Source organism: Echiichthys vipera, assembly GCF_963691815.1.
Source record: "Echiichthys vipera genome assembly, chromosome: 17".
Taxonomy (NCBI): Eukaryota; Metazoa; Chordata; class Actinopteri; order Perciformes; family Trachinidae; genus Echiichthys; species Echiichthys vipera.
The window spans coordinates 6449972-6476645 of NC_139842.1; the positions used below are offsets into that span (position 1 = coordinate 6449972).

The window sequence follows — 26674 nt, forward strand, 5'->3', positions numbered from 1 at the left end:
TATTTATAGCCACGTCAAAGCCACAACATAGTTACATCAGTGAGCACACACTCAATTCAGTGATTTTGTTTTTTTGCCCTCTGTCTAGACAGAGCTGGTCCTTTGGGAACTCTGCATGTGTGCGTTTCCATATATTTTTTTTAGATGTGTGTACATTTATGTGTAAACTCAAGTAAGTATGTGAGTGTATATGTCTTGATGCTGGTATTTCTGGACAGTGAGCATTGGAGGAATGTTGCTGCTGGACGAGCCACTGGACAGACACCTCCCTTTTCTACTACATCAATCACTTTAGGCTATACAGTCGCTAGCAGAATTTTGCAAGCATGCACGTCCTGGTGTTGAATTCATTTAGACTCTTTAGTCTTGAGCACCAGGTTGGGTAACTCTAAAAAGGGCAGATCTGCTGGTGCTACTGTACTGGTAATTGTGTCATCTGTCGGTATACCTTAGTGGATATATGAAGTGGGTAGCTAACATGAAGACACGGAAGGTCATTCATCTCTGACAAAACAGTCCACAAGCATGACAAATGCAAAAGTTCTGATGCCACACAAATAGTCCAAAGCCCACAGATGTTCAGGTTACTTTGGCATACAAAAAAGAAAAAAATCACGGCCGAAAATTTCAAAGTTGGTGATGTTTGGCATTGAGCTTAAAGAAGGACTTAAAATGAATTGTGTATTGATTCATTTCCCGAAGTACATATAAGCCGTAAAATTCTTGAAATCACTAAATACGTGCCTGATTTCAGCCATTATACAAATGTGTCACGAAGAATGTTAAGTGCTGTTTCGGGAACATCCAAACATGTGCTAGCAGTTAGCAAGTGTCTCCAGTCAGATGAATATCCACATACCGTACGGGGAGCTGGAGAGCCAGACTGGAGGGGCTCCAGGTCGGGGCATCCAGGGGTGAGAGGTCAGAGCTGAGGGGTCGGGAGGCCATCGTCCCGCCCCTGCTAGGGCAGCCCCTCCTGTCACCATTAGGTTGGGGGTCATGAGGCTGGGTGTCAGGCCGCTAGACAGCGGAGTAGGGTGCATCTGAGTAAACTCTGCTAGCTCCTTGGACTCTCTGGTAGGGGACAAGAGATAGTCTTGCTTAATACGGTGTGTTTTAATAAGTACATTTAATGAACACAAAGATATGTAATTGAAATCTGATTGCATACTTTTTTTTTTATCACATCTAACCCTAGATTTTATTTAACAACATTTACCTGAGCACTTTCTCTTGCTCACGCTCAAGCCGACTGGCTAGCAGTCGGTCTTCATGGTGACGACCACGGTCCTCCCCTCGCTCCTCATCTACGATGGGTTCAGGTACAGAAAAAAGATGTTTAGTAGCTGCATCATTGAGGCTCCTCGGGTGTTTAAACCCTGATACCACTTGTGATACAAATGAAAGACAATAATATAAGCTGTTAAAGGTTATATGCAGGATGTTCAAGAGGTAAGGGGAAGCAATAATGTGGTGAGAAGTGAAAGAGGAAAGTGGTTGACAGCAGGGGAGAGAGGGGGAGAAGACAAGGTGACACCGGCTATATAATGGTGACACGACACAGCATGTCAAAACGAGAAGAGAATCTAAAAATACGATGTTGGGCTGCAGCCTGAACACAAAAAAAGTGTGCACACATACTGTACAAACACACACACAGAGTGACAGCTCTCAGTCTGAGAGTCAAATCTTATCAGTTATTAGTCTAGTGCCACAGGAGACACGTGAACATACCACTACTGCCTCACCACACACATACACATGCACAAACGCTGTGCTTACTATGAGGGCTGCTGGCAAAAGACAGAGATGGGGAATAAAAAAAATAAAGAAAAAAAGCAGCAGCACTCAACCAAGCAGTCCAGAATAAACATGTGGCTCTTCTCTATGCACTATTTTCCGTTAACCCTCTTCCATCTCATCGCCGCTGACTGAAGGTCCCCGAGCAGCAGGAAGGGTTTATACAAGTGTGCTGAACCCTTCAGTTCTGCTCTAAAAGTGTGCATGTGTGTGTGTGTAGCCCGTAAAGCGACAAGGGACTTTAACAATCCCTGACATGCTCTGCAGGAAAGGTTTCAAGACTGTTACCAAGGTTACAGGGAGCCTGTCCCACATGCTATCCTCTCTGCATCAGAAAGCCAGCGATTATGGCTGCACGCCCCCTTTTTCTTCCCATTCCTCCATCTCACACTCTTTTCACTTTACTTCCCGACATACCTCTATCTTTCTGTCTATCATGCTATCAATCTACATCCTTCTGTCCATCTCTTATCATTAGCCCATCCTCCTTCTACTCCATCTATCCGCTATCTATTTGGGTTGTCTGCTAAACCCTCTGCTGTTTATTTAGAGCTCTTCTCAGTCTAAGAGACTGATGCTATTAAACCAATCACTCTGCTCAAGCAAGGAAATGAATAAACGCCCCCAACAGGCGTGCACGTGCATGTGCACACACGCATGCAAATATACATACATCACAAAAATACACACAGTTTCTAATATACACTCTCCCATTCACACACACACACGCACGCACACAGTCCATCACTCTCATGGCTGATCCATTGCTTAGCAACGCACCCATGGTCTTATTGTAATTCAAGGCTTGTTTGTAGCTTTCAGCAGCGCTCTGTAATGACATGTTTAATGCAGAGACGGTGGTGGTGGGTGGGGAGGTGGAGCTGAAGAAATGAGTGGAGAAAGAGCAGGGGGCCTGAGGTGGGACAAGGAGGGAGTGCCGCTACAAAGACCTCTCAGAGAGGAAAGAAGGGTGGGGAAGGGTAGAGATGTTCAACGAAATGAAAAGAGCAAGAGGGAGAGATCGAGAGAGAGAGAGAGAGAGGGGCTGGGAGGACAGAAAGAGCATGGAGCTGAGAGAGAGAGAAACAGAAAGAAGGAGAAAGACAGAAAGAAGGAGAGGGAGCGCTGTAGCTGAATGACCTTGGCGTGCAAGAATAGAGCGTTGTATGGCAGGAATTGCTATGCAGCACAGAGAGCCTACAGACTCCCCAAAAGGAGCCTTTCAACAAAATACAACCCATGACATAATTAGTAATTTTGTGGGACGGAGGGGGAGGGAGGGTGTTGTTTCTACCATTCCATTAGCGTTACGGGCATGAACACCTCTAAGTCAAACAGGGGCCGAGGAAACACGACTTTGATCCGAAAGAAAATGAATACTCCGTTATTCTTGGAAAACCGAAATGAGGAGATCATTTGCTCGTGGTTCATTTAACTAAAGGGATCCGTGTTCCCTGCAGTGCCGTTTTGAGCGGAGCCAGAGCGGAGGGAGGGGAACGCCAAAACAGGAGGAAAAGCATTAGAAAAATGTTTGCACTTGGTTTAACTTGCCAAAACTAGCGCATATAAAATGACTGGTGTGATTGAGCAAACGTCACCACATGACTCCTCGCAAGCCTTTCAAATTTCTAATCATATCATAACAACCGAGATGATTCATTTTTCAGTTCCATTATTCACATGCAAAAAAACAACATTTTACTAGAGGGTTAGCACCACAAGTGTTAAAACTGTGTTTCAATCATACTTTATTAATCAAGCAGTGATGCAGTGAGTTTTTGGGTGTTTCATACATAGAAGGGCATCGTTACCTTTAATAGCCGTTTGCAGCAGGGTTCTCTGTGTATCTGAGGGCCCACTGGTGTGTTTACTGGTGCTCCCACTGTCTCTTTGCCGGGCCACGGCCACAGCGATGCCAACCGGAGGGTGGCGCACCTCCCCCTCCCCCTCCCGACCAAATGAGCGGGCGCTATCCGGCCGCTCCTGCTCTCTCTTGAGCTGGGGAGGCACCCTCAAGGCCCCTGTTCCAACCGATACCCTTTCCCTTTCTCTCTCCCTCTCTCTTTCCCTTTCCCGCTCTCTTTCTTTTTCCCTCTCCCTTTCTCTTTCTTTCTCCCTCTCCCTATCTGCTTCCATCCCAACATTAGCCAGACCCCCAAAGGGCCCTCGGCCGTCCGCAGCGTGCCTGGAGGACCCGGGACCTTCAGCAGCAAAGTTTCCACTGTATTTAATCAGACTCTGCATGGCTGAAACCTCTGTGGGATCTATCCCTGCTCCCCCGCCTCGCTCTCCTGCCAATGACACCCCAGGTCGATAGAGCGTCGATGGGTCCAGGTAGCGTCTCTGACTTCCCTCCTCACCTGCACGGCTGTGTCCCTGTTGGGAGGGTTGTGTTTGGGGGGAATGGCTGTGAGTGGAGTGGGGGTTGTTGCTGGGCCGGTGTGTTGTGTGAGGAGAATGAGGCATTTGTGTTTGTGTCGGCTGGTTGTGGGGAGAGGAGAGTGTGTGTCCGTGTTGGGCTGCCAGGGCAGCCATGTGATTTGTGGCATAGTTCGCTAATGGGCTGATGTTATTCCATTTAGGCTCTGCCCCTGCCCGCTCTATGCCAAATCGAATTGAGTGTTTAGAGAGGTCCCTAGTTTCCGGGCTGAACCTTGATTGACTGGAGGAGTAAGACACGTCCTGACCTCGTTTACCAATGGAACCATTGGAACAAATGACAGAACCTTCCTCTCTCTGATTGCCTGAATCGCCAGACTGGGAGAGGCGAGGATGCTCCATCAGGCTCCTCTCAGGAAACCTGTAGCTCTCCCTCTCCCTGTTTCTCTCCCGTTCGCGCTCTCGTTCTCTGTCTCTGTCGCGTTCTCGTTCTCTGTCTCGTTCCCTTTCTCTGAGTTTGTCAGCGTGTTTGTTGTCGCGGGCTTGTGAGGCGATCTGGATCGGCCCGACCCGCTCGTCGTAAACCTCCACAGAAGGCACATATGTCGGTGCGGTGACTCGCTGCTCTCTCATAGACTCTCTGGGTGTGGAGGGGTGAGGCAGGCCAGCAGCTGAGGGCTGTAGCGCAGGAGGTTGGGTGTAGGAGATGTGGAGGGTGCCGACTGACGTGGCCACAGAGTCGTTCCTCCTTTGTCTGTCTGAGTGAGAATTTGAGTTAGTGTTAGAGTTATGGTTGTGGGGTCGAGAGCTCCCCTCTTCATCCCGACCCCCTCTTTCCGTTTCTGATCCGTGAAATCTCCCGCCTGAAGGGAAGGAGTGCTGTGGAGGTGATGGCCTCGATCTGGGCTCCACAGTGGAAGGCTGGGAGTGTGACTTCTGCTGGTGGAGGTGAGGATGGAAGGACCAAGTATCTCTGTCTCTCTCCATGTCCCGCTCTCTTTCCTTCTCTCGTTCCCGGTCGCCGCTCCTCACTCTGCGGTCGTCCTCGATCCTCCCGTCCTGCGTCAGGTCCACCACGCTTTGCGGCCTCTGCTCCTCTCTGGACCGCTCTCTCTCTCTCTCCCTCTCCCTCTCTCCTCGGAAAGGCCGTTCCCTACCCCCGTCCCGGGACGTCCTCTGGGGGGGTGTGGAGCTGGACGGGGCTGTTGGAGGAGCAGATGGGAGATGGAGAGGCAGCTGGCTCAGGGAGGCTGGCAGGTAAAAGCCCTCTAAAAACACACAAACCATAGGAAAGATGAGCCTATAAATACACTCGCTACATGAACACAAACTGTTGAAACAGATTTAGAGCAAAATATTTAAATGTCAACTTGCTTAGAAGATAAAACAGTAACAAAAACCTACAGTCGATCTGCCAGAGTCATACTCAGGGAGAGACGACAAACTATACGGTTGGGAGTGAAAATAAAATAAGAATAAACTGCCGAATGTTGACCATTTCTTTCAACGTTCCACAAAAAACCAAAAGTCTCCTCACTAAATCAAAAGGCTCAACACGAAACTCCTCTCATGTATCACTGGATATGAGAGAAAATGTTCACTGAATTCAGCCGCTTGTCTCCATGAAGGTTGTTGGTGACACAGACTGACCTTTATGTGAGTCATAGAGAGGGTGCTGGGAGAGCGAGGGGGGCTCCAGGTGCCCCAGGGACAGGTAGGGGCTGGAGTACAGGCTGCTTGGCAGAGGAGGGTAGCCTGAAGACAGAAACACAGAATATGTCATGTCATATATGTCAATGTAGTTTATGCAAAAACCAAGTCTATCCAATAACGGTTGAGTCATGTTAATGTTATGGTTTTCCTGAAATTCTTATGGAGCTACTAGTATATCAAATGGAAAAAAAGATACTTTTGACGAAATGATTCATTCGGAAAAGAACTGTAAGGTAATCAATATAATAAATAATCTTGCGTTGCACCCCTTCTCGCGGCCACCTGAAATGAATAAGTGACTTTAAACTATTACAATACGGCGATCCTGCCTTTACAAAGGTTAAATGTTCAAGTGTTGATTCAAGTGATACTTTCAAGTGATAGTCACAGCTCTAATTAAGACTAGTCAACAGATTAGATCACTTTTAAATCATATCAAACTTAGTGCAACAACTCCTTTTTGGAATGAGAAGGTTACAGTCGATCCCGCCACGTCAACTGCAACAATTTGTTTTGTAAATGAGTTCAGCTTGGCGTTGATGTTGGGCAAGAATCTGCCTGACAGCCAGCTGCTGCTCTCAGAGACCAGGTCTTAATATAGACAAAGCCTCACACTTGGTGTTATGCTCTGGATTTCTGTGACTGAGCTGGCTGCAACTCTGACACTGCTGGTGTCACCACATGTGAAAAAAAAGACTGTCACCAAGAGAGGGCGAAACATTCCCTGTTCCCACACCCCAGCCACTCCAAAAACATATCAAGTATAATTCGGTCTCCTCTACGTTCTGAGAGGTAGAAAAAGGAGAAGCCAGGGGAGGAGGGTGGTGAGGGTGTCAGCGCTTAGAGGAAGGCACAGGGAGAATGAAGTATAAGAGGAATGATGTGATGGGACTAAAGGCATGCAGGATGACTTCCTTTAACCACAGCTAACAGCTAACCTTGATCTCTTACAGCTTTGATACAGGGTTCTTGTGCAGCTACGATGCATCCAAGGCATATCCAAAGTCTGCCTCTCGGCTTCCGCGCGGAAACGTCTCCAGCTTTTAGTAACTTTAGCAGCTATTAAAACCAGCCACCAGGTATTAAGAGTCTCTCTTAGACCGTGGACGATTTTGTTCATATCAGGACAAGTCGGTGCTAAGGCTTTTTTAGCCAGCAGGAGGTTTTAGCTTCTTTAACTTAACATACTTCAGCCTTAATTCGGCTAAACTTTAAGTCAAGCATCAAGAGTTCAACCATCTTTTATCCCTCCTTCTTTGGCTAAATATAAAACAGGGTGCAGGGGCTGAAACTCAAAGCAGATGGGCCAGTGATCGCCTTGTGTGTATAAAAGTATAGTTTTAAAAAGGTACCATATAATCCTTTACATTTTTGATACCATTTATGCTTGGCATTTTTTCTGCAACAGCCATTCAATGCATTTACATTCTGTAATAACCACAAATCCTACACTGGTCTTAGTTTAAGGATGTTTATAATAAACTGTTTAATTTTTACCTAGCAACAACAGTTATTGTATTATTAAAGCTTAAAACAATATTATAATATTAATATAATATATAAAAAAAGTAAAAAGTATGGAAAAATCTTTGTTACATAGTAAATGTAAAATACTGCAAAGTAACTTCGTATGGTTGTGGCTCTCACGACACGACACTATATCGATGAGGACTGACGGGTTAAATTGGCCGTGCTACATACAATAAAATAAAATAGATTTAATTAGCAGCCCAACCTTAGTTTGAAGTCACAAGGAAACATAGCATGCATGTAATCCTAAAAGTATCTAACTATATATATAAGCTAGCAGGAACATATATTATCATAATGACTGAAACAGGGGAAATAGCTGGACTGGCTCTGTCTGAAGGTAACAAGATGCACCTTCAAGCACCTCTAAAGCCAACGACTTAACACATCATACCTGGTTTGTTTAACCAAAGTGTAAAAACACAAATTTGTCATTTTATGGTGGGTTATGTGCCAGACTATTCTTGGCTCTGAGCAGTTGCCAAGAAACCAGTTTGGTGTCCAGCAAGTTACTGCTCAGACTATCGCCTATAATCATTGTGTCCCCCCCTTGAACCGTTCCTGAAACGAAGACAGGAAGATTGAGAGAAAATCTTAAAAGACTAATCACACACTCAATCTGATTTGCTGTGTTTGGGAAACACTGGAAAAGATCTATGTCACACAGGCAATGCAATACAGTTTTAAAATGAACCCTAAATAGAATCCATTCGACCTTCTCCCTTTACCTTGCAAAAATGCACTGCGGTATACGTTCCCTCCTATCTGACCTTCTACTCCAGCGAGATTTGATAAGGAGACACAAAAGAACAGGAGGGAACAGTGATTCAATCACTTACTGATCAGGCCTGAAGAAGTCCACGGAGAGGACAGAAACACAAATATATATATATACCTTTGTGTCTAAAACTGTTCATAAGCTAGGTCAGGAGAGAGATGTTGTAGAAAAGTGGGGCAGGAGACAGAGACGGACAGAGACGAAGTGCATATCGAACAGGAAGCTCAAAAAAAAAGAACAAGAAAGAAAAAGATAGATTACAGTAACGCGTGACAGGCGAAAGTAAGAGACAGGTGGAGGACGGACGAAACGAGACGCATATAGGACAGAGCCAGGAGCACAGCTAGTAGCAGAGACAGAAATGGAACAGGATCCCACTGGTGTAAGCACTGAGAAACAGAAGAAAGAGCCTCCTGGGCTTTGGACAGGAGCAGACTGTGAGAAATGTCGTGAAAATATGATGTCGGTTGGGTCTTTAAGAGTCTGAGTTCTGTACTGAGACGGGGGAAAAAGGAGCAGAGAAATGCTAAAGTTTGTTGTGGCAAACAGCAGTTTTACCTTCATGAGCGTGTGATGCCCAGAGCCCGGCCATTTGCAGACTGCTTGGATTGGCCGATCTGTACGCTGGTTCAGAGGTCAAGGGGGAGGGGCCGGGATAGCTTGACAAAAAGGGACTGGAGCCTGCCGGGAAGGCCTCGCCTAGGAAAAAGAACGAAGAATGTCAGTCACCCTAGCAACCACAAGAAACATACGAACAAATAACAATCGATTTATACTGTAAATGCTGTCACTTGTTTGTAGGTGTGTGTGTGTGTGTGTGTGTGTGTGTGTGTGTGTGTGTGTGTGTGTGTGTGTGTGTGTGTGGCGCACAATCGATGCACGCTGGAGAAGTCTGTTGTAATCACATTATTACTGAGCCACCGTGCACTCTGCTTCCACAAGACAGACCACAGACAGACTGCACTCTGTAGAACGGGACAGTTAATGTAACCACGGACTGAAAACCACAATCGTCACAGCAGGACTGAGGAAAGGGGGTGAAGGGAGCTGCGTACACCGCGTTGGTAAGGCTGACACATTCACTCTCGAGAGATACCTGTCATCAGATCTGTAGCTGTGTAGGGATTCTTTGGTCACCTCCTCGTCTAATGACAAACCAATTATTCTCACCTATAAGCCGATTTCTAATTGTTATCATGTGTGTTTTAGCAACAATAAAATCTATTTGATGTTTAATTATAGCTCCATTTGTGATTTTCTCAATCAATCATTTGGTCTATGACATGTCAAAAAAATAGTGAAAGGATGCCAATCATAACTTCTCAGAGTCTAAAACCCAAACATATTCAGTTTACGATGATGTATAACAAGCAAACAAATCTCCCTTTAGTTTGTGAGTCAAACACTGAGTTTTTCTGAGTGGTCTTTTGCTTCAGAAAATGTAACTATTAATCGATTATCCGGACGGTTGCCGGTCACTACTTTGTCGACTGACTGAACGTTGTTTTTTTACGGAAGGTATCTTTTTTGTGATTTACAGATATTTACTCTCCAACCTACGTTGAAATCCAACATTACCCCAGACCACTACGGCCTGTCCAGAAAACTTTAACATCATTGTTGTCAACTGTTCTCTATTAGATTAATTTCAGAGTACGGCTAGACAATTATTCAATATAATAGTTTGTCTTTCAATGGAATCGTATCGTGGGGGAAATATATATAAATATATAAATAAATAAATATATATCATGATATCATGATACACAATGATATGCCCAGTAAGGCCCACAGATATATAATGTGAAAATAATGATAAAATAGCTATTGTTGCTTTTGCGATGTTGAAAAACAAACAGTCAAACTATGTTTCAGGAATGTTTGTGTCATTTGGACGCTGCTTTACGTTCCGATCTTAGCATGTTACATTTATTTTGCACTTAAGCTCAGAGAATATATATATATATATATATATACATACACAACCAGAAAACATGCTATATCATGATATAGTTGATTTTTATTGAGACTGAAAATGAAATTGAAATGAGGCCACGATATGTATTGCAATACATGTTGATTTTGAATAATGACCATGTCCGAGGGACTGATTTCCTGAATTTTACGAATGGAACCCTCTAACCTGGCGCATTATTAAAAATATGAATGTTTACGTTAAGAATTGGCCCCCAAAGTAGTTAAATTAATGTACGTTATATGAATATGAACACACTACAGCAGTCAACACAATAAACTGCAACTCTACAGTCAGTCTTGAGTGACATTTTCATTCAGATAACTTGGAGGTCAGAGGTCAAGGGACCCCTTTGAAAATGGCCATGGCAGCTTTTCCCTCACCAAATGTTTTGCCCAACTCTGGAGCGTTATCTAGCCCTCTTTCTTCTTGTACATTGATATTAGACTGATCTTTAAACCCAGTCCTAGTTGGCTTGACATTAACTTCTTTTTATCGTAATAAAAAAACTTCCAGCCCAAAGTATCATTCTGACCCTGATAATGTAGGAACCTAGCTCAAACACAAGCAGCAAGCAGGCCGACGACCAACCCCTTCTGTACAGTGAGGTGTATATACACACACACTTCAACATTAAAAACGCCATCGCTGCAAAACTGACAGAAGAAATGCTCATAAAACATTTCATATGCAGGGAAGACGGTTATCAGCTGTTTTTATTAGACTCCACCCTGTGCATGTGTGACCATTAGTAAACTTTGAACCTTTGAACCATTACTGTCTCTTCCAATCACAACCTCCTAAGAGCTGGAAAAGGTTTCATGTTTGGCCGAGGTGCCCCCAGCCCCCCACCCAGCCCATTACTGAACGCACTGCACAGCCATTACCCTGATAAAACTAACCATGTGTGTAGGGGAAAGGGTGCCGTCTGGATATGGGCGAGGGGGAAGGGACTGTGTGAGTGTGAGTGTGAGTGTGTGTGCGTTTGTGTGTGTGTGTGTTTCTGTATTAGTCCTGTGGGAATCTGTGAGAGACATGCTGTGCTCACTGAGTTTCCCCTGCATCTAAATCAGTACATTTAAACCGCAGTCCGTCAGCGCCTGTGCACACACACACTGCATTTTAAATCAATAGCAAATGCCGCTTTCCAATTAATCACAAACAGAGGCGGTGTACACACCCTCATAGACACACACCCACACACAGGAGTAATGCAGTGGGCCTCAGAAAAATACTATAAAAAGGTGTCTCCTTCCACACCCACTTTATAAGACACACAGATTCATTCAAGTGTCTCCATGTTTGCGTGTGTGTGGCTTAAATGGCTGAACGGCATCACTGACGAGTAAACAGTTTTGTGTTGGTTTGAAACGAATGCCCTTTGAGTTAGAGGCACTGCAGGAGCCACACACACACACACACACACACACACACACACACACACACACACACACACACACACACACACACACACACACACACACACACACACACACACACACACACACACACACACACACACACACACACACACACACACACACACACACACACACACACACACACACACACACACACACACACACACACACACACACACACACACACACACACACACACACACACACACACACACACACACACACACACACACACACACACACACACACACACACACACACACACACACACACACACACACACACACCTAGATAGGGAGTGGATTATTCATCTGGACCCAAAAGAATATGGTTTCTGAGACTTACAGTTTAAAAGTTACATGTCAAAATGTAAAGTTTGTTGTTGTAGCGCCACCATCTGGCAAAATCGCACCGTATTCAACACTGCACTCCCCTGGATACACATCAATACACCGGTCAAGTGTGACGGGGATCCGATTGACAGGTCTTGAAATATGCAAAACACGCACGCACGCTTTATGGTTCAATTTGACTTTAAAACTGCTCTATGCCTGACAACCGGTGATTCAACCCCCCAACCCCCTACCACACAAACGCACTGAGCGCTGAAGTACAACCCACCAAGGAAGTTTGACCTGCAAAAAGCGACAACTATCCGTCTGTTAGATTAATAAAACAATCTATTACTCATCATAGCAGAGACATATTCACACACAGAAGTGATTATACCATTACGTCCTTCCATCTGCACACTTCACATGGTCACTGTCCAAAGAAAACAGTGACTATGTGCATTTACACATTTGGTGTTTTGAAAACTAAAAGGATTACGTATCTTTTATGCATCGATAATATTGTTTCTGTTCACACCCATAGTTACTGGTGATACAAGTAAGTTTGGTTTAAAACTACAACAAACACTGGAGCAGCTGCTTGGTGTATCCATTTACAGCGCACTTTTTTTCCATCACGTCATGAACAATGGAGATCTGAATTCCCGCGACACACGGTGCAAGTGATCGTCCACTTGTCAAACAGCTCCCAGGGGCCGATCCTTCTTGTTCTGTTACTCCCTGCAATATTTCAAACAGATCCACTGACCAAACAATACCAAAAGTGGCTGTTTTCTTGCTCTGTAGATTTTTCATTAAAAACATCATAGTCAACACAAACCTCCTGTGTTTCCTTTTTTTCACAATAAAAGCCTCACTGTGTTCTGCCAGTTGAATAGTTTTAGAGTGAACAGCAGCAGGAGATGATTGGTTTGCATCGGCAATAACTTCGTGGAGCTCTGATACAGCTGGAGGAAAAGCAAACAGTGGAGAGTATTGTGAAATGTGCAGTAGACACTAGCACACTGCAATTTTATAAGCCAGGTCTAATTTCAGAGTTTTTTAAAGTCTGATCGGATCTAATTTTGAATTTCTTTTTAAGAGCTGTAACGGACAGACTATACAAACATTTTTTGTAACTTCTGTATGTTCATAATAAAACATTGACTATTAAATAACTTTTGAATTTTCTCCAGAGCTGCACAATCTGAAAGAACTGGACTGATAAGATTTGATTGAGAGCAATGCTGGTATCAATTCTGCTTAACCATTTCTATCCCTTATTGCACCAAAGAACCTTTTCTAATTCATCTTAAAATAAAAAGGTGTTTTACCTCTAATGTAAAGGCAACTTGAATAAAGTGTGGGAATGGTGGACTCCTCCACTAACAATAAAAATACCTATACAGACAGATGTCATTACAGAATGTAAATATTGAATGAGGAAAAATTATGATAAATAGTATCAAAAACTTGCTTTAAGGTGAATAAACTATTAAAAGAAACCTCTGAAAATCATTGAATGATCATCGTCACAAAGCTGAAAATACGCATACATGTTTTTACCTGGACAGCGATAAAATTAGGGCTGGACAACATCGCCAAAATCATCTATCCTGTTAAAGGTAATTTCATATCTGGATAACGATATATATCCCAATATTGCATGTTTTACGGTAATTCCATAAATAAATAGGCTATATAAAATCGGGTTGGCAAAAATAATCACTGCTAAAAATGAGTATCGGATTAAATATTACTTTGCAAAAGCATCGATACTTTTGCTGTCAACGGTGCAGCCTCCACCTCCTCCAGTTGACGCTCAACCTCAGCGCTGCAGACAGAAGCTACAGCCCGTCTCTCTGAGCACATGAACACTGGTTCATCACGTTAACAACACTGAGCTGACTGAACTCAACTAGCACTGCTGGTGGAAGACCTTCAACACCAGTTTTAGTAGAAAATTTACAAAGCAAAATTGCCGTTTGGAAGCATTTCGCATACGAGGCTAACGACCAGGGAAAGGCTAAACAGTGATGTTAACGGCGGAGCTAAGCAGCAAACGTCATCAGTCCGTCTAATGTAAAGAGACATTATTTGACAGGATGACACAACTATGTGTCTGAAAAGTCAACCAGCAACAAGACAGTCTGCTGTACCAGGAGACACAGAAGATAAACAGACTGTAGCTGAATACATTAGCATGGACCAGTTCCCTGTTTACACTGTGGAGAAACCTGACAACTGAATCCAAGGTTTAACCTCCTTCATTTAATGTCAGAAATCCCAGAGCTATAAAACACAAGGAAACAAACAAGAATTTGAACACATCTGTCATATATTCACCCTAGAGTCATGTGTTTTCTTTCTTATTTTCACTACGTCAGACAAACTTTTTAAGAGTATTATTATTGATGTTAATCTTTATGTTAAAAAGTCTGCCTTGTTTTTTTCTTCCTGTGGTATCGAAAATGAAAATGAGTATTTTCGTGGGTATCGTATCGACTTTGAAGTTCTCGTATCGTGACAACCCAAATATAAATAACCAACCCAAATATAAATAACCAACCCAGATATAAATAACCAAATGGTCACAGCTTTTTGCATGCTCCTGTGTGAATTACATGTTTGAAAAAATACTGGATATTTTCACCTTTTATTAAGAAGAATTAGTGCAAAATGAACATAATGTCTAAGAATCAGAACGTAAAGCATCGTCCAAATGATGTCAATATTAATAAAACAGTTTTAACATATTAATAAAACAGTTAACAGTTTAACAGTTTAACAATAAACACAGTTTGGATTTTTAACATCTATGTTGTTATAATAAACTGTGTTGTGTTAATAACACATTATTCTATTATGGTTGTCAAATATCAAAGTCATATAACATAAGATTTACCAACAGCCAAAATTACATAAGATTTACCAACAGCCAAAATTAACATTAAACTTCCTGCTTTGTAAGTATATACATAGTTTTAATTCAGTGTAGAAAATGAAGTGCCATTTGTTACTAGTGTAACACGTGAGATAAAGTACAGTTTAACTCTAACGACACCTAACTTTCATGTGTAATTTGATAATGTGAGTTATAATACAATCAACCACTAAACATTCTAATAAACCGTTTTTTTTCCCCGCCAACTTTCCATCATTTCCTGCAGTGTGTCAGGATACGTGCCAACAATGTTGTTCTAACAAATGACTCTCTCCCATAATGTGCTTTGTAATTGTTACCTGGTGTGTGGGAGGAACAAAATGTAGACGTGCCCCCTCAATGAACACAGAATACATTCACAACCACCACCTGTCAAGAATGTCAAGGACGTTAAGGTCCTGCTGGGATTTCAGCAGTTTTAAATTCCAACACCAGACGCGCACACACACACACACACACACACACACATGCGCACGCACGCACGCACGCACAAACACACTGTGGTTGATGCCCCACTAGAGTATTGATCAATCTCAGCATCTCAGCCGCCTACAGGTCCATGTGTGCAGTGAATATACACACACAGCTACATACAGTTCACAGTTAATCTTTGTGCCAGGGATCAGGAAAAAAAAACATACAATCCTAAATTCCCTATTTTCCTTCCTGAACAGTCCAGGGGAGGAATAAGGAGGGGCAGAACGAGGGAAAACATTTGCTCTCCTCGTTCCAGAAACAACATCCAGAAGGTAGCTGAGACAAAAAAGGTTTCTTTAAATGTTTTGGAATTGCTCTTTCATTACCTCTCTCAGCCCTTTCCTTCCTTCCTCTCTCTCATTTCACAACTCCATCGTGCTTTCCCACTCCAGATACACACACACGCACACTTTGGCGCCCGTATTGGGAGAAGCAAGTTGCCAAGAAACACGCCTTCTGACTCCTCAACACCTTCTGAACCTCCATTTTCTGATCGCCATAAGAAACGTATCTCTCTATCAGCGAGGAAAAGGCCTGCTGGAGATTGATTCTGATAGAGCTGCAAATCTGACACACACAAACACACCCACACAGTCAAAATCAGCTTTGAGTTATGATTGCAAAGTGATCTAAAATGGAGTGAAACACAACAAAAAGTCAAAAAACGACAATACCCGATCATGTACAAAACACCCTACTAATCAGAGAGAGAAAAATATCTAGTAGAAATGTCTGCCACAAACACACGCCACAAACACAAACGCACACCATGTACCCATCTGTTATCCATCAGTGGTACTCAGAGCAGTGTTAGCTGGGGGGGGGATCTCTATTGATCTCTGGTTTTTATTCCCTGCTAGAATAACATTCAAACAGTAAAACTCTGCCATGGACACTGGTAACCATTAATCCTGACAGTAAAGCGAGAAAAAGAGGTCCACACACACACGTACACATGCGAAGGGTGCGCGCGTCTGGCAACACAAATCCGTCTCTATGTGAAGGGTTTGTACGTGTGTTCGTTAAGGCTGTGAGCATGTGGTTCAAAATGTGTGTCTGTTAATGATTTCAGCGTACAAGTCTGGTTTTCCTGCCTTCTGAGTTGTTCAGAAGAAACTAGAGCCATATCTATCTATCTATCTATCTATCTATCTATCTATCTATCTATCTATCTATCTCTCCATCTCTCTATCTCTCTCTCTCTCTCTCTCTATCCATCTACCACAGGCTGTTTCTACACTGGACAGTAATTTGGCTGACTTCTTCGGGGCCTGGTCTGCGTACAGAATGAGGTATATTGCCGGACTAATTTAGCACCCTAATGTGACGGCTCGGACCCTACGCATATTGGCGGCTGCATTTCCATGTAAATAGAGTCGATGGGGCTTGGCGACACATGCCCGACTTGGACAGAGGTGTCAATGACGTGAACTGTTGTGCGACCCACGGCCGGGAGTTTTAAAAGCAGGAATCAGCTGATCACAGAAACGAGAGAAAGCTAAATATCGACTGTCGTGATGATTTAAGATAAGAACCCCTACAGAGATATCAGTATCAGCGTACCGCATACGTGTTTCAACACGCACTGATATGAACATTTATTTTTACAGAACACATAATGCAGGAAACGATGCTTGGGGGGCCTTCATGTAGTTTGTTCAACAGAGCGTCCATAATTCACTGATACTGAACATATAGTACTAATCTTTATTTAGTTATCCATTTTATTTTTGTTCATTTTCTATGTAAGATATATATTAATGTGTTAAATATTCTTTAATAAAGTTATTTGTTTAGTAAAGCAGACTTCTGCGCACCTTTGCAGAGTCACCTTTGCAAAATGAACACAGAAAAGGTCTTTTTTCATTCCAGCTCAAACATTCACTATATCGGCCGCCATATTCCAACGGTGGAGCCCTGGAAGAAACTATTTTGTTTGTGAGCTCAAGCTGACCACAAACAGTTTCTCAACTTCACTTAAAAATGGCTCTGCTCTGTGACAAGTTCAAGTTGCAACACATTGATCTTTACTTTGGCAAACCAAACTGCAATGTGTGACTGCATCTGATGCGGTTACACTTTGTGTAATGGTTTGTTGACAAAGCTATTACACTATACATTTGCAAAAAAACAAATCTGAAACAAGTGTATGCTGCAGTTAGATGGATGTCCGACCAATGGGAATTTATATCAGAAATCTCATCTATTCTCATTTCAGTGAGACGGCGCTCCTCTGAGTTTCGCTCATCCACAATTCCCTGTAACTGAAGCAACTCAATGGAGCGTCCTCAACTGAAATCCAGCTAAAACAAGAGCAGTCTGCCTCAAAGAGGCCAATTTATTCACCTCAACCAAACAACAGAAAAGGCAGGTAGTGTTGGGTTTTTTTCCTTACAACTCGCGCAAAAGTAGCTCTGACGGCTGGATGGAAACCCGCCTCAATTATGTGTTTGAGTCTCACTGTGCCGTGCTGTTGCACTCAGAAAGCTCCTGTGAAGACGGCAGGTGTTATTTTGACACACTCCTCGATACCAGCAAATGGAAACATGCTCGCAACAGACGCGCACACACGCAAACGCACACACGCAAACGCACTTAAGAACAAGCGCCAGCTCCATCTACACTTGTGGAATAAGGCTGGTCAGCTTTTGATGTAACATTACCTAAACAGCACTAAACTAAAGTGGCATAGACACAAAACTACTGAGGTGCTGACTGACAGGAAAGGAACGATCCTCTTTTTACAAATAAAATGTTGTCAGGACATTTCTCAGTGATAGATAAGAACATGATTCAGACTTTTTAGGGGTGTCACAATATGAGATTTTGATATCAGGATTTTTGTCAGAGGATATATCACGGTTTTCAACATTATCAAATAAGGTAAATGCATTATTGTAAACTGTGAAAGGAAAGAGAGACACAAGCATTATTTTGTTCCTGCACATAAAACACGTACGCCTACTTTATATTAACAATAGAGGGTTCAGCACATAATTATAGAACTGGAGTTAAATCCAGGTAATCCAGGTTGTAAATTACTCCGGCCAAGTTTAAACGGTTCTGTTCCCGCTCAGTGACGTTACATTAACCATATATGTTTTTTTAACCTTGACTTGGGCATAAAGGGGTGGATGATAATCACAAAGACGTTGGAACCTTTGCAGTCACTTTAAGACGGCACATTGGATATCCATCTTCCACAACAACTCCCTGGTCATTTTGTAGCTATCCAAAATTCTCCCGCGCTGCAGATTTAAAAATGATTTTTTTTTTGCAGATATAAAGCTAGGATGTCAGTTCCCTCTGACATTTTTATAGCACACTTCACGTGTGGCCCGAACAACTCTCGCACACAAAACAAACTGCCTCATACAGGTGTAATCTGACTCGAGAGATTGGTTTTCAGAGGGCAACAATGGAGAAATAAAGACACCATAAATATCATTATTATTACCATTGAAACAGTGACGTTATGACACTGCGGTCATGGGAAAATCGGTTTATCCTGACATCCCTAAGCTCTTTTACACCGCAGAGTAAAAACCACAGCAATGACGGAGCTTGGGGCGGCAGCAACTTAGTCCATGGGGATTTGGTTTGGGAATCAGAGGGTTGCCAGTCTCCACCTCCTTGAGCAAGGCACCGAACCCACAAACGGCTCCTAGAGCACCATACTAGGGTTGACCCTGCCCTGTGTAAAACTGTCATTCAATTTCTCAGTAAATGGGACGCTTTAAAAACGTAGACATTAAACAGTCGTGTTAAGTTGTGTTGTGGCTCGACTGGATAAAGCACATACCACCTAGTAAGACAGTCTAATTTGACTTTTTTTTTCACATGTCAAACCAGCTTTGTGTCTTACATGTCGCTCCACAGTTTAAATCTGAACTATGTATGCTGGGAGAAATATCATAAACCTTATGTAATGGCATACGCAGGGACTCAACGTGCAGCCAGACAGACATAACGCAGTGTGTGACCTTTGTGTGTTGGAGGCTGTTGTTTTAGTTAAAGGGAGGGTTCGGGCAGAGTGAATGACTTAGCTAATGCTTTGGGTATTTCGACATGCCCCGGCACGCTCGTTTTCACACGCGCGCTTATCACTCTCATGTTTGACAGCTGTGTGTGCGACATATAAGTAAGTGTGTGTGTGTGTGTGTGTGTGTGTGTGTGTGTGTGTGTGTGTGTGTGTGTGTGTGTGTGTGTGTGTGTGTGTGTGTGTGTGTGTGTGTGTGTGTGTGTGTGTGTGTGTGTGTGTGTGTGTGTGTATGTGTGTGTGTCGTTTGTCTGTCTCCGACAGGTTTATTGTAGGAGGGCAGCAGTGCCTTGTGCTTTTTCTTAAGGGGCCTGTTTTCTTTCCTGAAGGATTCAATTAATCTGAGAGGGGACGTGTCCGAGCCACGTCTTCTCTCTCTCTCCCTCTCTCTCACACACACACACAGGGGTCTGTGTCTTGAATACATATAAACACACACTCACCGCATTAATTTTAACGTAAACAGACACACTCACCAGAAGGCGTGGAAGATGAATTGGTACTGGCCCAGACAACCGTGCCCTGCCCTGCAAGCTGCGTGAATTATGCTTACACTTGCGTGTGTATGAGACGGAAAGAGAGAACATTTGAAGGGCTAGTGCATTTATCTAACTGTGTATGAATGTATTGTGGCGGTCAGGATAAATCTGTTCCTTTCCCTTTGCAGACAGTCCCACAGGGAAATCCCAGCTCTAACTGCACTAAGCACAATCACATGCTCTCATTCCCATACACCGCAATCCTCAATCCTCTCGTCTACCTTGTTCCCCTCAAGACACACACACACAAAAATCTCAGCTATTATCCCCTGAAAACAAAAACACTGCTTTCCACCTTAGGGACTGTGCCCACTTAGTTCTCCCTCTCCATTTGTCTTCGGCTGTTTTCTTCATCTATTGACTACCCTTCACTGCACTCACTATAACATCTACATTTACCTCTGTGTCACACTCCTATCTTCTGCTACTCCCTAGTGAACACTGATAGAGTGTGTGTGTGTGTGTGTGTGTGTGTGTGTGTGTGTGTGTGTGTGTGTGTGTGTGTGTGTGTGTGTGTGTGTGTGTGTGTGTGTGTGTGTGTGTGTGTGTGTGTTAGAAAAGTTGCTGGTTTGGACGTGTTATCCCTTAGGTCTTACCAATGAGGGACGCCGCCCTGAACGAGATTTTCACCTCACTAAACATGTTCTCCCGTCCGTGTACACTCATTTCAAACAGTTTAAGTGTCGTCTTCAATAATGGCCGGATGATAACACAACAGAGACTCAACCTACACCCAGTTTATGCATGCTTCTACCATTTCTACCACTCTCAACACCCAGAAAAAGGCAACCAGGGTGCGCTCTTTTGTTGGTTTATTAGAAGAAGATCAGAGTAATGAACTGTACAAAACCAAGGGAAAGTATGTAACATGCTTGATTGTCAAGTGATACCTGGAAAATGCATTGCACATAAAGGCTTAGCATTAAAAATGTTGCACCAATGGAAATAAATCTCTTCGCCTGCGCAACCACATACATAATCTTGATTCTTGAGACACGACACGCCCTTCACAATAAAAGAAGCCCTAACCTTTAACAGTCATAGTAGCGTCTCTTCTGCCATGTAACCTCAGTGCAGTCACATTTCAGCAGGTCCTACCTCTGCTGCGCTCAGCTGCGAGAGGGGAGGAAGAGGACAGATGGCCTCAATCTGGTGATGGAGGCTCCGGCAGAGCTCCTCGGGACAGAGGACGGGACAGAGGACCATTTACAGCCAATTTACAACTATAAACAGGAACTTGGAAGTTCAATAAATGTGAATGAATAGGTACTGCAGGTCTGCTGACGTGTGATCTGTTTTTACAAGCAGAAAAAACATCAAACTATTTGCAGCTTCACAATGCATTTAAAACAAATATTCACACACACACACACACACACACACACACACACACACACACACACACACACACACACACACACACACACACACACACACACACACACACACACACACACACACACACACACACACACACACACACACACACACACACACACACACACACACACACACACACACACACACACACACACACACACACACACACACACACACACACACACACACACACACACACACACACACACACACACACACACACACACACACCTTAAGCTGTGGAAATAAAGGAGACACTCTGCTTCATCGGGTGGAAATCCTAATAAAACTAAAGTAAAACAGAAAAGAAGGGAAACCCCTGGGAAATAAGTGTGCTGGCAGCTATAAACAGTCAACCCTATTATCAAAAGGTCGCCCAAAAACAACAGTGCAAAACAAACGTCTTAAATTCCCTGAAACACAGGTAAACAAACCCAGCAGCAGGGCGACCTGGGCTCCTCTGATTGCACACCGGGTCCTTAAACGCTACATTCATGCTGTTTACTGCGATTAAACAGGAACATTATGAACATTTGCAATAATCAGGTAATTATCATGTAACAGGGCTGTATAGTGTTATTACAAGCATGGGACTAAGATCTCAATTGAGTTTAGTTAATGTAATGTGTGGGGATTTGATATTGAGGAATGCCATAAAGCTAAATGACCTGCAGCGTACAGTGGTACGTTTTAGTGGGTGGCGGCTGCGAGTGTGCGTAGGGGAGATGAGAGTCAGAGAGTAAGAAGGTCAGTGTGTGGGCAGAATAAAATGTATCCTGTTTTAAAGGAGTGTTTAAACTGCCAATCTGGGCTGGACCAGCGGTTCAGTCAATCCCCCCCCCCCCCCCCCCCCCCCCCCCACACACACACACATCAAGATGTTCCGCACAAGCAATTTTCAGCGCGTTTCAGAACCGCAGGAGGGGAACTGGAGGAACATCATCCTAACGGAAACACAGTGCTTCTGCAAAGACACGTTTTATGCAGTGATGGTATTTGAACAGTTTGCAGCCGTTCCACATATCTGATCATTTCTCGTGCATTGTTTCCATGTTATTCCAGCACTGCAAAAGAAATTACTTCAACTAGCTGCAATAAACTGTGCCTCTGCACATCTCTCTGCCACGATACACCCATCAATCATCCTAACACTCACTGCTGTGACTTGATTTCATCTCGGACAGCTTTTCGTGTGTGTGTGTGTGAGTTGAGTATATGGGCTCTGTCACTGTGTCAAATTAATGCTTCACCAGAGCCCTGCCGTGGGAGCACTGTCTCACTTTCCTAGACCTATAGTACCTCGCACTCCAAGTGACAAGTACAGCATTGAACTCATGCTCAACGATAAGGACGGGGGAACACAACTTAACTGGAATATTATTATCTCCGGGGTTTACTTCTGAAAAGAAGCCACAGAAACCGTAATTATCTGTCTGCAGCTACATGACTACAGGGGGATGAAAGTAACTCGATGAGAGCATTTGTCAGACTTTCCATTTTCCGACACACACACACACACACACACACACACACACACACACACACACACACACACACACACACACACACACACACACACACACACACACACACACACACACACACACACACACACACACACACACACACACACACACACACACACACACACACACACACACACACACACACACACACACACACACACACACACACACACACACACACACACACACACACACACACACACACACACACACACACACACGATGACAGTGCTCTGACTTTCCCTTTGACTGACCACAAAACCGTATGCAAACATGCAAAGTTCTCTTTTTTCCCCCTTTGTTATTTCAAGGCTTCCATTATGAATAACAGGAGTCGATATCACTGTGCGGGGGCAGTGAAAGTAAAAGAAAAATCACCAGCTCAGACGGGAATAACATACTTTAGATGATCTACTGACTAAAGGAGAGTATTACACACGCGCTTAAGGGATGTAAACAAACACATGGAGGTTTGCTTTAAGGAGCATCTGCCTGATTCCTACCACACCTTCTCTTTGCCAAGCACATCTAAAGCGTCCAGTTTGCATGAGCTTAGAGTCTCTCTCTCTCTCTCTCTCTAATGTACTTAAAGCAGCAGCAGGGATGTCCAACACCATTGGTACAAGTTAAAAGCAGCATCAGCCTTCTGACAAATATTCCAGGAGAGTGGCTTTTACTCTAAATATAGGAGACTGAACCACAGTCGTTCTTACCCTCCTCTCACAAACACTCCAGCATTCCTCCCCGACAGGGTAAGAGGTGGTTCGTCATCCCTGAGGTCGCAACTTTACCACCCCCACTCTCCCAAACATACATAAACTGCATCTGCTCTCACAGCAATGGCGGTGTAATGGGTCACATGCAATCCAAAAGCATAGCACCCTGACCTGCACACTGCTGCAACAACACCCCCATCACAACCCTCAACGGGGAGCCTTGTTTGTGCCTTAAACCCACCACTGTACGTTGCAAACGGACATGTCGTTTTCCGCGAAAGGGTTGACCACTGCAAAGGGTGAGAATCCTAAACACGATCCCATACTTTCCCATCTGAAACTTGTCACAGTTTTATAACAGCCACACCTCCTTATGAAATCTACATCTGGGTATATTTCCCACAGAACACCGTGGCGACATCCAAGTGATGACCGCACATGATGCCACAAACTGCGCGCATTTTTGCGCAGCGTTATTTTCAAGTTAATATTTGATCGTTTGAGGGTTGTGCTTTTGGGAAACTCACATAACAGAAGCCAAGCAGTCGACCAGCATGTACTTACTGTGGTGTGGATGTAGGTTAATGGCCGATGGCAAGAATTTTCCGGAGTGGAGAGGAGGCGGATGACTCGCGCCCAAGTGACCGGGCGAGGGAGGGATTCTCCCGGCCGCTGCTGCTGCTCCGAGTCGGTGAGACTCCATTGCGAGCCCCGCCAACAACGGAGGTGGTAATTGGACGGATCGGGGAGGTCCAAAATCTCTGCCATCCATTATCCACAGTGGGGAAAGTTGTGAAAAGAAATCGTCCGTTCGGATAGGCCCCCTATTCTGAATATGCCAAGTCTGGCTATAATAATGTCTTTAGTTTTCCAGGCGATTCGGGCTCCTTTTCAGCCATCCTGCTGACCTATAAAATACAACAAGAGAAGATTCGCTTGATATATAATCGAAGGGCACACTGAACAAACTGTTGAGAAGTGGTAGTTTTAGGATTTCTCCTCTTTCCAGCGAACAGGCAGTCCATATGTGCAATGACGCAGTTTGGAAAACCACTTCAAAAACTAAACGGCGGACAAGCCCGTCGACAGTAAGACCCATGAAGAGACCTCCTTAACCGCATGTGTTAACGCAGCTTTTACTTTAAATATCTACAATATTGTGATCTAATGTTTGAGCGGACTAGCAGCACTCCACCCCCACTGCACACCGAGCAGGCAGGCAGGCAGGCAGCCGCTCGGGGCTCCGCTTCCCAGGGAAACACAACCGGGAGAGAGGCGGCCAGCTGCTCTGCTGCCCCGGCCATGAAAACACCCAGCGATCATGCGATGGAAACGCACACGGTCACATTTTAACAATCTATTCGATCTTTTCCGATTACCCAGCCGTTTCCTAAACCGTAAATCAGTAATGTAGGCTAAGGGCCGAGCGCTCTGTAAACCAATACACCATAAATACTGGAGGCGCATCAAATATAAATTTCAAACGGGTTAAAAATAAATAAGCTTGCAAAAGCCTGCATCATTAATCAGCGGGGTTAGCGGTGTTTTGTTGCCCACATAGGCGAATTTAGTCCGGGGTGGTTCGCATTTGGACACGGAAAGAAACCAGAACCCAACCCGTAAACACTTCAGTCCGCTGTTCACGAACGAAAACCTCATTTCATAGATTATAAACGCTATCGAGGGTGTACCTTCTAGACCTCAGTTTGAGCCAGTATCAGGAGAGGCCTGTAATACTGTGATTCACACGATAAATCCACGGGCAGTCTGTGTGATCAGCCTCGACCCGAGCGTGCGTCTCAGGTCGACTTTAATCATTTTTTGCAAAAGCGATTATTGAACAAAATATTCGCAGAGCTCGGTGTGTGTGCATTAAAGAAAAACAGGAATAAAAGTTACTTTTAAAAAAGGAGAGCAACAAGCAATCGCGACTTTAACCAAAAGGAAGGAGGGGATGGTATAATGTGGTGTCTTGTGGAACTATTTTACATGTTGTCGTATAATAAACACTGTGCGATATACCAATTAAAATTAAAAAAAATGTAATTAAATAAAAAAAACAAGGCGAAAGTCGAGTTAACCTTCAAAGGCTGCAAACATACAAGGACTCGTGATATCCAGGCGGGCGGGATCTGAAGAACGGCTCGCTCACAAATCACAATAAACCCTTTTTTTTTTTGGTTGAGAGAAAAACAGCAGACGCAAATGTTGCCTCTAAGCCCTCACAAACACACGGTGGGACAGGCTACATTGTATCCCTCCCCGTTGTGACCCATGCGGCACGGCGGCGGAGGAGCTCCGCATTCAGCCACGTTTCAAACTTTTCACGGGTCCATTAACGACACAAAACTTTCTCGGCGGAAACGTCTCGAAAGTGACATTTTCACACCAGCAACAGCGTCTTAAAAAAACAAAATGTCGTTTAAAAAAACCCTCCGCGCCCTTTTCGCTCACATTTACAGCCCGAATGACGCTTTTGAAACACCGAGAACTCAGGGCACTTTAACTGGAAAAAGAAAAACCAAACTAAGGCAAAAAAAAAAAAAAAAACATGCCGACCGCTTACTTGAATGTGTGAATCTCGAGGAAAGGAGCTAAAATATGCGAATGTTTCTTAAAATCCGTCCAGGTTGCTGGGAGAAGTGGAGTAGTCCATTACAGGCTCGTCCGAAGGTAAACTGGGGGATAACTGGGGGGGAGAGAGCCCCTGACGCGTCCGTAAACTCAGCAATGAAACACAGCATTGTTTTTGCAAGCCCCGCCCATCTGCTTCGCTACCACCCAACCCCAGACCAGCCCAGTACGTTTCTACACAGCCGCCGTCTGATTGGCTGCGAGAGTTGTCAATCAAAGTCCAGAGTGTAAAAAAAAAAAAAAAAAGCACCCTGGCCTCTCGCCAGCACTATAAAACCAATTATGGAGCAAAGAGGTTGAGCCGTTTCAAGGTCCCCTCTCCCTTCAAGACTGAGTGATCAAAACAAGCAGTGGATTTTTTTTTCTTCCACTGGTGGGGGCCAGCACCCCCCCCCCACACACACACACACACCCCCCCCCCAATTCCACGCTAATTATAATAGACGCTCAAAGATTGGGAAGCGGAAAGTATGGGGGCGTTGTTACCATGA

The 26674-nt window shown here is 44.0% G+C and overlaps 1 protein-coding gene across 1 annotated transcript in view; it reads right to left on the reverse strand.

Moving 5' to 3' along the window:
• The window catches only part of tnrc18 (trinucleotide repeat containing 18), a 49308-nt gene extending 23078 nt beyond the window's left edge, over window positions 1–26230 (reverse strand). The window contains exons 1-7 of the mRNA XM_083931360.1: window positions 26116–26230; window positions 24114–24457; window positions 8759–8899; window positions 5830–5934; window positions 3612–5447; window positions 1220–1307; window positions 860–1074 (exon numbers count right to left, since the gene is read on the reverse strand). Coding sequence (XP_083787486.1) covers window positions 860–1074; window positions 1220–1307; window positions 3612–5447; window positions 5830–5934; window positions 8759–8899; window positions 24114–24321 — 2593 coding nt within the window. The 5' untranslated portion in view covers window positions 24322–24457; window positions 26116–26230. The remainder of the gene's footprint in view (window positions 1–859; window positions 1075–1219; window positions 1308–3611; window positions 5448–5829; window positions 5935–8758; window positions 8900–24113; window positions 24458–26115) is intronic.
• Window positions 26231–26674: the final 444 nt, after the last annotated feature.